The 14,330-nt window shown below is 44.5% G+C and overlaps 1 protein-coding gene across 1 annotated transcript in view; it reads left to right on the top strand.

Moving 5' to 3' along the window:
* MUSK (muscle associated receptor tyrosine kinase) overlaps positions 1–14,330 on the top strand; it is a 707,615-nt gene that overhangs the window by 563,337 nt on the left and 129,948 nt on the right. Inside the window, exons 8-10 of the mRNA XM_078676695.1 lie at positions 4,573–4,579; positions 8,983–9,246; positions 13,576–13,751. Coding sequence (XP_078532821.1) covers positions 4,573–4,579; positions 8,983–9,246; positions 13,576–13,751 — 447 coding nt within the window. The remainder of the gene's footprint in view (positions 1–4,572; positions 4,580–8,982; positions 9,247–13,575; positions 13,752–14,330) is intronic.

The raw sequence follows: 14,330 nt of genomic DNA, 5'->3' as shown, positions 1-14,330 counted from the left end.
CACGTCCTCTGATATAGCAGTCAGTGAGACGACAATTTGCGTGTCGTCAGCGTAGCATATGGCTGTAAAGCCAAAGGAGCGAATAAGCTTTGCCAGTGGAGCTACATATATGTTAAACAGGGTGGGCGAGAGTGCCGAGCCCTGAGGTACCCCACATGGTACAAAAAAGGAGGGAGATTTGTGCTCATCTAACATCACTGTTTGTTGTCTATCTGCTAGGTAGGATTGAAGAATGTCTGCGGCCCTATCTGTGATACCTATTTCTGCCAGCCGCTGAAGAAGTATGTGGTGATCAACGTGTCAAACGCGGCGGATCAATCAAGCAATATTAATATTGCCATCCCGCCCTGATCTAGTTGCACACGTAAGCTTTCAGTGGCTGCAATCAATGCATACTCGGTGCTATGTCATGGCCTGAATCCGTGCTGTGCTTGGTCTAGTATATCGGTTGACTCTATAAAAGTTAGCACTTCTTCATTTACTGCTCTTTCCAGAACTTTAGAGGGGAATTGTAAAGAAGTAATAGGCCGATTGTTTGCCATTTCCGAAGGGTCCAAAGTCGGCTTTTTCAGAATAGGTTTTATAATAGAGTTCTTCCAATACGTCAGGAAATGCCCTTCATCTAGAATGTTATTCAGAAGGGGTGTCAGGAACTTGGCAATGGCTTCCGGGGCCATATGAAAGACCATGGCTGGGCAAGGGTCCAAAGGGGAACCTGAATGAGTTGTCAAGATGAGTTTTTCAACTTTTTCCTGTGTGAGATGTCTAAACTTTTTTAGGAACACGTGTGTTTGATGCGTCCGGCTTACATTCGACTAATCTAGTCTCATTTACGTCAGTAGAAAATTCGTTGTATACTTTTACTACTTTATCGTGGAAAAAATTGTCACGTTTTTGCAAAACTGACTTGTTGATTTAAAATGTTTAGTATTGTCAAGCTTGGATAGTTCAGTTGACGTTTCCTAAACTAAAATAAGGGTAGCGGTCCCTCGCTTTAGAGTTTGTCTCTCACATTAGCACTCGTATAGGCTTGCGTATATTTTACCTTCACCACCTCTTTTTCTCCCACGTGGTCATGATAAGAATTCTCTGAACCACCCATCTACATACTTAATATCCATGGCTATTTGCATCTTCAAACACATATCTCAGTAATTATTTTATTTCCCACTACACACCTTTTGTCTCTCCAACATTACCCTCTTCCCATCAATCTACCCTCATACCCTTCCCTCCCCGGATCTGCAACATTGTAGCAATGTGGATGCAATACTCTGTACTACTCCACACCTTGCACAGAGGCTGAGTACTAAACCTGCAGAAAGAGACTTATCGCATTTTCCTTTTCCCACAAGACTCAACCCTTCCCCCCTTCCCCTTTAGGTTTGCGAGCGTTCACCCAGAGCCACTATTTGCTACAACCGATTTATAAGCAATACTAGAAGTATACACAGATTTCAATACATTGTACATTACTGCTACGCATAAGACATCATAAGTCCTCACATTCACATTTACATCTGGCTAATGGGGTTTTCTGCACGCCAATGTTCTTATATGGCTCAGTAGAACTATTTTACAATTAGATATGTATTATCTGACCAAAGCTACCGCTCTTAGGTTTTTACACCTTAGGCTAGCACTGAATTTGCTATTGTGTTATATTTATCAGTTCTAGGATTTCCTCCTACTTCTCCTCTTTCCCCTCCCTTTCCCCTTCCTCCCTGAGCATGAGTCTACACCTTCATGCAAGGATAACTGAGTTGAATCACCTAAGAGGCTTTGATCTACCACCTGAAGTGGTTAATATATTTTTTGCTGAACAAAGAGAAGTAGTTTGAACATCTACGGGTTAGATAGTCTGATACACTTTTGTTTGTGTTATCTTTAGCCTGACAAGACTTTGCTGTGGGCACTGTTGAGGGTTACTTGTTGGTCCTTTCGGCTTTCTTTCATTTACTGGTCAAATCACCAGTTATGATGCATTTTCTAACAGGGTTTTCAATTATGTACCCTGCCTCTTTCATTATCCTGCAGCGGCACCTCAATTTGCTTGCAATGTTATTGATGAGTTCTCCTTTCGAGAGACTTTATAGTTACACTACGAGACTCGTGGCTCTGAAGACTGTTTTTCTTATTGCCTTCGCTTATGTATGTGCGTCAGTGACTTAACTACTATGTCAATTCAGGCTCTATCAAGAAAAAAGGTAGGATACAAACAACGGGTGATTAGGACATATCCATCCTTTCTCCTGAAAGAGGTATCACCATTCTGTGTGGGCCGGACCCCATGTTCTTTTCTCTTCCACATCCAGCTAGAGCAGGAGAATCTACATCAACTGGACCCATGGCATGCCCTATGTTTCTAATCTGATAGCAATACCCAGTACCTACTGGATGATCATCTGTTTAATTGGTTAACTGGAGCAAAGAAAGAACATTGACATTGTCCCAGTCGATTGCTCCCTAACCAAACAGGATCCCATAGAGGGACTAAAGGCTCATTCCATTAGAGTGAATACTGCAACTACTGCTTTACCTCGGGTCTTCTGGCACTGGACATCTGCCAGGCAGCTCCCTGGGTATCTGTTCATACTTTCACCAGACAGGTGAAGTTAATATTGCCTACTAAGTCCTGCAGGACGTCCTAGTGCAAAATCCACTCCCTGGATCCACCACCTTGGAGGAGGGGCATTGCTTTGGTATCGATTCTCAGGCTGAGGAATCTGTGGTTAGAAATATACAAGTATAAATTATTTTGGTAAAAACATTTGTGGCGGATACTCTATATACTCACAGATTGCTCATTGCCCACCTGCTTCCCTTGCTCATTGGAGTGGAATTTTGGGTTGGAATAAGGTCACAAGTTAGCAGCAACACACTGCCAATGAAAGGTCAATTGCATCAGCTACATTCCTAGTTCTTGGGTGTGCAATATCTAATGATTTAATTGATATCATTGTGCATGGGTGATACCTTTTTGCAGCTCCGTGTTGTCATGTCTGGAGACACAATAGAGTCACAATTGAGGTCAATTATGCCCTCTGTCAGCGAGCTGGAGCTATTTTTCAGTTTCTGGACCCATTCTGTGGCAAAGATAGATTCACAAAGTGAGGAATTTGTGTTTAGATGAAAATGTCCACCTTGAACAGTCTTACCAAAGGTAAGTAACTCATTTGTCACACTAATGAGACTACTGAGACTTTGGAGAATTTCTCCCTTGTGTAGTTACACGTTGCTTGATTCACCTAAGTGATCACTTTTTATGTGTGGCTTGGCAACACAGTTGTCTGCAATTTATTTTGTTACCAATTCATTAAAATCTGTACGGAATCGGCTTTGGCTCCACCCAGAGATGTATTTATCTTTCACTTCATGCTGCTGACTCTTTACTGAGTAATATTCTTCCCATTCAGCAATACTGTCAAAGCAATGCATGAGGTAGTCTGATCCATCACAAGTTACATGCCTTCTCTTATGGATGAATTGCATGCAGAAAGCAAGGTTTTTTTCACTGTATTACTATTTTGTAATGTTATAGCCAGGACTCAAAATGGAAGCCAGACCTATTGGCTTGGCCAACGCTTGTTTACTTTTGTTGCGGCCACTTCACCATGCAATACAATATAAAAGTGTGCAACCTGTATGCAGGGAGAAGTAAGAGGGGATACGTTATGCATTTCATTGCGTGACCGCGCTTGTGACTGATTTTTAGCTAAAAAAATAAAGGTAAAAGTGAGGCGCAAAAAAGTAATACATATCACCTTACAACGATATTTGTATACAAGTTTGTATTTGATAAGTCTTTATTAGGGCACGTAGGATGCATATTGCTTTCAACAATACTTGATACTTTCTAAACACTTTAGACCACACATGTAAACTAGGGCCCCACACGCTGTCATCAGAAATTCAAACGCATGCCTCTGTGCATGAAAAAAATCTTTGAAGAAGTGATTCTTTTTAAGGAGCTTCAACATAGCTAGGTGGTCGTGGGGGCCGCTGTTCCCTGCTGCTAATGCTCGCTTGGCATTTTAACAGAATTCCTAGCATTCCCCCTGGCAAGAACAAATCACCTGCTGACATTCATCCAATTTTATTTTAGCCATTAGACTTTCTCTTACGCAGGGAATTCGTGGATTCCAGCTCCCTGGCTCCAAAAGAAAAACAAAGTCTGAAAACGCAAGCGACCCTTGTCAGCTCTCCCCTATGTAGAACTGTATGTTCAATGCCCCCCTGTGTTGACCCGTGTGACATGTAAAGCTTGACCTCTCCTCGCACCGCTCTAGTCAGAGCTGCAGCCATTACCATTCAGCCCCCCTCTGACTTCATCACCATTCCAGAGTGTCACAAACGCACCTGCTTCCGGGTGGCCGGCGCGAGGAGTCTTTCAGCGGTCTCAGTCCACTCTCAAACGGCGGTTGTATTTTGTACGAGGGCAGCGGGTTTATCACAGCAAAGAAGATAGGGGTGTGCATACGTGGCCCATGGATATTAACTCTACAATGTTGTTTTTCTTTTTCCACTGTGCTTGGTTCTTCGGCGTGGCTGGTCTCTGCTCCGTTCCTGTAGAATGGAGGTAAGCACACCTTGCGTTATTTCCTTCAGTTGTCGTGATGCATGCTGGGTATGAGGAGAACGTTCTTTGCCAATACTCATGCCCACTGCGCTTTCCACGTCGGCGCCCTATTAACACATCAACAGCCATGGCATAATAGAGCACTTGTTTTTATTAACACTGCTGACTTTGATGTATTTTCGGGGCGCTATTACGCGTCATCTAATCGCTTGTTGTATCCTATCAATTCTAGATAACGTGCTGTTTAACCATTTACAGATTAGCCGGATAATGTCAGACACTTTAACATTTGTACTACATGCAAACGTGATTTGTAGCCGAGTATAGCAAAAAATTGAAAGGTAGACAGAGAAGAGCCAAATAAAACAAACCGACTGGCAGATATGTCCTCTGTCGTAGAATTGGGCATAGACTAAAAAATACCGACAGTCATGCACACACTGAGACTGAAAAGCCCCAAAGCTTTTGTCTGTCTTTAGTTTGTCTACTTTTAAGAAGAAACTTTAGGCTCCACTGAGTACTGATGCATTATTTGTCTTGGAGCTGTCACACCTGCTGGTGTAGGTGGATCCAGTATACGAGAGACAGTACCAGCACTTAATGCTTTCCAATGCACACACAGCCATAGCTGGTTGTGTTTAAAGATGGATGGGGATCTGATGCACTGCCTTAGAACGCATTGAATCACTCCTCAAAATTCATAGCCATCAGATCAAAACTGGGCCTGCTATATTTGAATGCCAGATTATATCAATCAATCAAGCATTTGTAAAGCGCTATTCACCTGTGAGGGTCTCTAGGCGCTAGAGGGGAGGGGGAAGAGGAAGCAGCTATAGATCCAACAGCCAGGTCTTGAGAAGTCTCCTGAAGGTCAGCATGACCTGGGTCTGTCGCAGGTGGGTGGGGAGGGTGTTCCATGTCTTGGCGGCGAGGTGGGAGAATGATCTGCCACTGGTGGTCGTTCGGAGGATGCGTGGGACGGTGGCGAGGGCGAGGTCAGCGGAGCGAAGCTGGCGGTTGGGGGTGTAGAAGGTGAGTCGTTCATTGAGGTATGCTGGTCCGGTGTTGTGGAGTGCTTTGTGCGCGTGGGGGAGAAGGTGATCCTCTTGTTGACTGGAAGCCATTGCAGGTCTCTGAGGTGGGCGGTGATGGGGTTGCAGCATGGGATTCTGCGGAGGAGGCGTGCAGAGGCGTTTTGTATGCGTTGAAGTCTTTTCTGGAGTTTGGCCGTGGTTCCTGCATAGAGGGCGTTGCCTTATTCCAGCCGGCTGCTGACGAGGGCTTGGGCGACCGTCTTTCTGGATTCGGTGGCAATCCATCTGTAGATCTTGTGCAGCATGCGCAGGGTGTTGAAGCAGGATGAGGAGAGGACGTTGACTTGCTGGGTCATTGAGAACGATGAGTCCAGGATGAACCCCAAGTTGCATGCGCGGTTGGTGGGCGTGGGTGCAGCTCCCAGGGTGGTTGGCCACTAAGAGTCATTCCATGCGGAGGGGGTGGAGCCGATGATGAGGACCTCCGTCTTGTCAGAGTTCAGTTTCAGGTGGCCGGTCTTCATCCACTCTGCGACGGCCTTCATTCCCTCGTGGAGGTTGGATTTGGCGGTGGCCGGGTCCTTGGTGAGGGAGAGGATTAGCTGGGTGTCATCGGCTTACCAGATGATGTTGGGGTGGTGTGCTCGGACGATGTTTGCGAGAGGTGCCATGTAGATGTTGAAAAGGTGATCGTGGTGGCTTCGGTTCGGAATGGGGGAGGCGGACTCTCTGGGTTCTGCCAGTGAGGAAGGAGGTGATCCAGTTCAGGGTTTTGTCGCAGATCCCTGCATTGTGGAGGCATGTGCGCAGGGTGTAGTGACAGACGGTGTTGAAGGCGGGCGAGAGGTCCAGGAGGATGAGGACCAGGGTTTCACCCTTGTCCAGCATGGCCCTTATATCATCGGAGGCGACGATGAGGACGGTTTCGGTGCTGTGATTGTTTCGGAAGCCGGATTGGGTGGAGTCCAGGATGTTGTTCTCTTCAAGGAAGTGGGTCAGTTGTCTGTTGGCGGTCTTCTCAATTACTTTTGCCGGGAATGGGAGAAGGAGATGGGTCGAAGGTTCTTTAGGTCCTTTGGGTTTCTTGAGTAGGGTGTTGATGTTGGCGTGTTCCAGCTCTCCTGTAAGGTAGCGGTCTCGAAGGGGCTGTTGATGATCTTCCAGAGGTGGGGTGCGATGATGGAGTTTGCTTTGTTCAAGATGTAGTGGAGGCAGGATTCGGAAGGTGAGCCGGAGTGGATGGTGCTCATGATTTTGATGGTGTCTTCGTCGTTGATGTTGTTCCAGGAGAGCAGGAGGTCAGTGTGTTTGGTGGGTGTTGAGTTGGGGGGGTGTCGGCCTCAGTCGTCGGTGTCTGGGAGTCGAAACTGTCGTGGATGTGTGCGATTTTGCAGTGGAAAAAGGTGGCCAGGGAGTCGCAGAGTTCTTGGGACGGTGGGATGTCATTGGAGCTGGGGGTGGCAAACTCTTTCACGATTTTGAAGAGCTCTTTGCTGTTGTATGCGCTGTTGTCAATGCGTTCCTTGAAGGAGGTCCTTTTGGTGGATCGGATGAGTTGGTGGTGCTTGCGTCCGGCGTTCTTGAGGGCTGCATGGTGTCTGGTATCTGGTTGTGGCGCCACTGCTTCTAGAGTCTTCAGCAGGTTTGCTTGGATGTCTGAAGGTCGGCATTGAACCAGATGGCTCTCATGTCGGTGCGCCTGTTTGAGGGTTTTCTGATCCGGGCGAGGGTGTTAGCGCAGTCATCCATCCATTGTCTGAAGTTGTGGGCCGCTGTGTTAGTGTCAGAGGGCTCAGGTGGAGGGCCTTGGGAGAGGGTGGTGATAAGCTAGTCTTCGGTGACTTTGTTCCAGCTGCGGTGTGGGATTCATTGCGGTTTGTTGTGCGCGGTGTGTTGCCCGAAGGATAAGTGGATGTAGTGGTGGTCGGTCCATTGGTGTTCGGTGGTGTTGTGAAGGCGACGTGATTGCTGGCGGAGAAGATGTTGTGACGAGCTGTTTGAGATCGAGGTTGAAGAGGTTGTCGATCAAGGTTGTGGAGTTGCTGTCGTTTGAGTTCTCGAGGTGGAAGTTCACGTATTAAACATTTTATAATGATTAGAAAACAAATGATGTTTACAGACTAACCACCGATTTTTACTACTGAATATGGACCCCTTGAATATCATGATAGAAGAATATAAAGGACAGAATTTCGAGGAAAATTATCAAAAGGTAAATGCATATATGGAAGAATTGATTTACTATTTCTAACTCCACATCTGCGTACTGTAAAGATATATGTACAGGGTAGGTACATATATGTTAAGATAGGTGTAGAAAATCTAGACTTAGTTACCCATGAATATTTTTTTGTTATTTTGTCCTCGATGCTGTGTCCCATAGTTATTCATTGGGCAGTAGTCATGGTGCACCCCATTTCACCTGGATCCGGGAAAGCTACTCATGCTTTAATGGCTCCAAAACAAAAACTATGGTCCTGGAGGTGCATTGGTCATGAAGGCACCATTTTGTTGACCTACAAACCCGTATAACAGCCAGGTTTGCAAAAAGTTAAGAACCTGTGCATAATTTTAAAATCAGACCTTATATTTTTCTTCCAAAACAGTGGGACCAACTTCTGCCTTTCTATGGTATGATAGTTATCACCACTCCTACAACTATTCACTGAGTGAGATCAGCAGAATATTAGACTCGACTAATGGAATAGCGTTTTATGGGCTAGTAGCTAAGTTTTTCAAAAAAAATGTTTTTTGACTCTTGTTCATTTTCCATCAAGCATTATTTTGTTCAAGCTTCATATTCTACCTAGGCAATTAAAAAAAACACCTAACATTGCAAAAAAAGTGTTCACTGGATGCATAATGAATAATGTACGGGCAAACAATAATTCGCCCATCATAGGAATACCAGTTTGATACAATTAAAGAAATAAATGACTAGAGAGTGTACAATTCACATGACTCCTAAATCTCTTGAACCACTAAATCTCTAGAACCGCTTTCCAACATTACCAACTCAGCAGGCAAACACTAAACTTAATAAGTATACCACCGTACGTTTAACTTTTGATTGAATGGTGCATTGTGGGTAACTTTTGCTAGCTTAAACGTATGGGCCGTAGCGCTCCCTTTTGAGTGTGGTCAGAGTAGGATTAGACGGTTTGGAAGTGGGTAGTAATGTCTGTCACCAAAACCAACAAGGGATAGTTTCGGTGTCAAGCTCAAAGAGTATATCCCCATCTTCTTAAATTTTCCAATAACATCCTTTGGATTTTAATGATATTCCTTTCAGTATGTGGTATTCACTGTAAAGATGATGTATTGGCTAACCATAGAGGTTCGAGGCTAACAATAGATTTTTTTCAACAGGCTGTATAAAGGAGAGGCCGGATACTGCAGCACTTACAGAGGGGACGTATGTAGCTCTGTCTTAATGAGCGACACACTTGTCTTCTTTAACTCTTCCAATGCTGACCCTGAGGAGACCCAGGAGCAGCTAGCCCAGTCTGCTTGGACAGAGCTGAAATCAGTGAGTTCCTCCTGCCGCCCAGCAGCGGAGTCTCTACTCTGCAACTACATCTTTCAAGAGTGCAACCCCACAGGAGATGGACCAACTCCAAAACCCTTGTGCAGGTAACACCTACGATTCTGGGTGATTTTACTTCTGAGAGAATACTTTGTGTAGTCATTTTGGACCTCATTAACAGGTTGGCAGTGTAAAAGCTCTGAAAATTGGTATGCACTTGAGACATTTCTAGATGCGCAGCCTCACCTGATTCTGTTGCCAGATGCCTATGACTGATGACCCATCTGCCACAGGGCCACTGGTCCATCTGATGCAGATCATCGGTCAATGTACCTCAGGAGGTTAGCCATGTTCAGGGTGGTCATTTCGATGTACATTTTTCCAGGCAGGCATGAATGGCGTAACACAAAGGGCTGTCCTCAGCCCCTGGAGGTGCCCCTGGAGTGGCAAAGTAACACTCTTTGTCCACACATTTCTATGAGTTGAAAACCACAGATTTCTAAATTGCATGAATATTTTTATTAGAAAAATATTGTCTGATTTATTTTTGCAGTGATATAAAAAAAAGTAACTTGCACTGAAGGAAAACAATCTGATCTTTTTCACCCATTCCAAATCAGTTGTCTATGTCCTTCTTAGCTCAGCCTACTGTTGGTCTGATCCTTCCCCTCATCTGCCTTGGAGGCCTGATGTTCCGTGAGGCGAGGGGGGTGGGACTAGACCTGCAGTTATGTGAGCTGCGAACTAGCTACTTCTTGCCCCTCCTGATTTGCTAATCGAAAGATCAGCAGCTCATACCTTTCTCTCGGCCTGGCCAAGTATAGTGTCTGGTAGTAAGAGGGCTGGACCCCTCTATGTACTGCTCGGAAGGAAGTGGTGAATCTAGACATAGCTGCTTACTTCTTTGTTTTGGGCAAGAACGTCGTCCCGTTTTCCTGGCTCAATCCAGTATCAGAACTAGAAGGAAGTTGTATGGAAAATATGGAGCTGAGTAACTCTAGCACCATTAGTTGCCTCATTCATATGTTGTTTTTTATGTGTTCTTATACATTACTTTTACCTCAGCACTGCCCATGGGGTAGCACTGTGGCGAGTCTGGTCCACCTAGCCCATCACGGGTGGCAGTGGAGAAGTCACAACCTGCAGCCATGGATGAACGAAGGGGATCCCAGCGCTAGCTGCCCAGGCACTATGTCTTATCAAACACCTGCAAGCCTAAGATTCTCTGCATTAGCACTTGTCCTCATGTGTAAAAATACGTATTTGGACTTGTTGATTCCTTTCAGTGTGTATCACAAAGGGCTTCATACCCTGTGCTTAGGTCTTGAGCATCAAATCGGATCTTGGTTTGCCACACCAGAAGGGTAACAGAACCAGCTAATAGATTTTGGGTGACTGCCATTAACGGTAAGTCCAACACTTTCTAGTCAGGAATTTCATGCATGGCGAAAGTCATAGGTGGGAGGGATGTAGATGCAATTAATGTCACTCTTGCTGGTAGGCATCTGTTGAGAGTGGTACCCAATTATAGAGTGTGGCCTCACTCTTTAATTGGGTACCACTGTTGCAGGGATTCTGTTCAGGAACTATGCTAGGGACCATAGAATATTGGCATGTAGGGACTGAGTCACCACCTTAGTATCTATGAGCCTGAGTCCGACTAGCCATAGGGTTTCATTTGCTCTCCTAACCCACCAGAGAAACAAGTGAATTGACACCCCAGAACACAACACTCTCAATCCTCTCCTGGATCGCGGTAAGAGGACACACCCTTTCACTCTCTCACTCATACTCGTCCACAATAGGATAAATAAGAGACACGAAGGAAGTTTAGAATATTTATTTAAACTATTGTGCTCTAAAATGCAGAATTCTTGGCACAGTTAGAAAAAATTTCATATAAAAAATACAGTTAGCATGGCTAATGAACCATATACTATGAAAAACCCTGTCATGCTGTAAGACAGATTAGCCTAACCCTCCCTCCCCCCACTGAAGCTAAATGTTTATTCATCAAAGATCTCTGGTATTTGTGGATGAGCCAGTACCTTAGAATACACAGATAAACGTTCTACATCTCAGCTGACGTAGCAATCTTGTTTTAGAACACTTACTCAATGTGTGTACTTAAACTCCTTAGCTCAGTTATATGATGAGACGTGAGCTCACAAACAGCAGCTGTATTCTTGTGTTATATCTAGGTGCTAGTTCCTGACCAGAGAAAATAACATGTGGCATTGTTGTTTGACCTTGTCTATGGTGTTCAGACTAAATCCCAGAAGAAGAACAGAACGCAAAAACATATGCAGGGCCCGAGGCACAAAAGCAGGCATGTTTACATAATAATGTGTGCAAAAAAATGGCAGCCTGCAACATATATAATTAGGCTAACAAAGGGAAAAACTAAAATGGGCCATGCAGGAAACACATGACACCACCTCACAACAGATCCAATACACTTCTGGCTATGCAATTGCAGGGAGGGAAGAGGTGACACTTCCCATAGCTAGTCAAAATGTTACCTTAAAATGTGTGAGCCACAAGGAAATTAGTTAGCCTGGTGTGGTGTGATTAATCGTGCTATACCCCGAATAAATATGGATCTACCTGACTTTCCAGAAAATTACGGTTGTGCCTAATTATGAATCACCTTGCTGTGTCGTGTTTTTAAAAAAATCTCGCAAGTAGGGCATCCAGCCAGCAGCTGTGCATATGTGTGATATCTTCGCCAGAGGGAAATCCCATGAAAGATTTTCTGTGACCCACCTACCAAAATGCTTACACTAAATTCATTCTAGTGTGACAACGTGAGTCCACTGCTGTACAGATTAATACCAACACTGCTGTTCCCACTACAGGAGGGAACGGGAGAAAAGCTGCTCCTGCTGTGGAAGCAGCAGGAAGAGTGCTTGGTCCTGTATGCCGTTACAACGACTTGTGCTGTAAGCGCTGGATAGTGGAATAGTTTAATTTTCTATTCCAACTCCAGCCCACGTTACAGTAGGGAAGGTGTTGGAATAGAACATTAAACTATTGCTTGTCCAACAGCTCCCTCCAGCGCATGTCGTTGAAACGACTTGCATTGTAAAAGCAGCATAGTAATGGCAGCGCGTGGTAATGCCAGCGTTGTAAAGGCTTTTCCCCCCTCATGCGGGGGAAAACCTGGTGGGCACTGGCACCTGCAATGCAAAAAACAGAGAGACTTGGCACTAGGCCATGCACTGAAAATCACAAATTGAGAAAGCTACTCATAATTACACCTTTCTGGACGGTGAAGCAACCCAGACTGCCCTATTTAGGCTCAATTGTGCATATTTTTCTTCTCGTAGTCCCCCACTAACAATAGAGTTGGGGGGCTGCAGCAGTACAGTATCCCATTCTAATGTATTAAAAAAGATTTACCCTAAGTCTCCTAGGATCCGGTGCACATGACCCCAATAGAGGTTTGCCTATCTGCTAAAGCGCACTCTTTAGAGCTGAAGCTTTTGCTCTTGGGCTCTGTAGTACAGGGAACCCTAGGGGTTAGTCCTATGGCTGCATTGTGTGGCCTGCAGACAGTACAGATAGGCTCTGACACACATGTTTATCATTGCTTTGGATTGAAATGTTTTATTTAAAATGCTTTATTGTCAGTCTTATTGATCAACGTTCTCCTGCTTATGCTTCTCTTGAGTGCATTTGAGTGTTTATTGTTTATTGTTAATGGTGATACAATGATGAATCCTTACATGTGGCTTTTTTAAATAATGTGATGACTCCCTGATAAAGCAGTAGGCACATCTTATGTATACTGACACCCCTTATATTGTGACGTTGCATCTGGCATAAGTGCGCTGGGGTATTGCGGGTATGGGGTTTAGGACCCACTAGGGGTGCAATATGATATGAGGGTGTCATCTATCTACCTGGTGAACACATTTGTAATTTAGTGTGTAGTATTTAGTTTTGTGTGTAATAAAATTACATTTCCTTTTTATAAAAAAAGGCACAGACGGAACAATAATGTATTGAGTGGTGTTGTGTGCCATACCACCTCCCCTGGATAGGCCTTGGATGTCTCTGCTGGACTACCCTGAGAGAGGCAAATACTACACTGGGGTATTTGGTTCAGAGTAATGAAATAATTGTGACCTATTACTTGTGAAGGGCTCACATCCTTTAAAACACATAACCCGATTTCTTACACGTTATCCTTGTATTGGGGATAAAAATGCACATACAATAAACAGTGGTAAGGAACAGCACCTTTTTTAAAGGGAAAGGTCCATAAACATTCGATTTTGCATTTGACAGCACAGTGTGAGCATCAAAATACTAGTTTGTTTTTTTGCTGTTCTGTAGTGCTAGACTGATACAAAACTCTGTTGTTGTAATACTTAGTGTAGTGGATAACACAAACACATCAATATACTTAATTTTACCCCTTTTCTTTCTAGGGAGCATTGCCTTGCCGTAAAGGATCTCTTTTGTTTTAAGGAATGGCTGTCCATGGAAGAACATTCCCACAAAGGGATTTTCAAACATGGCCTAATGCTGCTGTCGCTGCCTGACTGCAACAAGCTCCCCAGTACCCTACAGAACCCGAAGACCTGCACCCAGATTCCATTTTTTGGTAAAGTGGAGCCCGGTACCCTGGCTCATTCTTCGTAATTTCACAATTAATACCCAGGGATAGTTCTGAGAAGGATTGCACTCTGTCATATTCTAAGTACTGTCGTTCAGTTGCATGGCTGGGATACCAGGGAAAGTGTTTGTGCTGGGGCTTTACAGATCAGGGCACTGTTTGAAGTCCAGAAAGTGTCAACCATAGGGCAGCTTATAGAGCTTACTTCCTACATTCACCCAGAGTAATCACTCATCGACCACTTGTCAGCATGTTCTTATTTTATCTAAGTAGTGTTCAGAGAAAGCTGTGAATATATTAGTGCTTTTTTCCATCGTGCTTCTGTGGAAAGCAAATTCGAAGTGTTTGAAAGGTTCCCTGCATAACACCCTACTCCTGCTCGGAGAAGTTCTGGGCTACGGTCATGAACGTCAGTTCACCAAAATGCCAGGGGTAGCAGACGCGACATCACATGCCATTTAACCTTTACTTTCACTCACACATGCATGCATGCTTATACATAGACACACTTTGAAACAAACACACACACTCACTTAAACACGCTCTCACCCACTAGCAGGCACACAA

Source organism: Lissotriton helveticus, chromosome 2_1, assembly GCF_964261635.1.
Source record: "Lissotriton helveticus chromosome 2_1, aLisHel1.1, whole genome shotgun sequence".
In the NCBI taxonomy this organism is placed as follows: Eukaryota; Metazoa; Chordata; class Amphibia; order Caudata; family Salamandridae; genus Lissotriton; species Lissotriton helveticus.
This window is presented reverse-complemented; position numbering and strand designations above follow the sequence as displayed.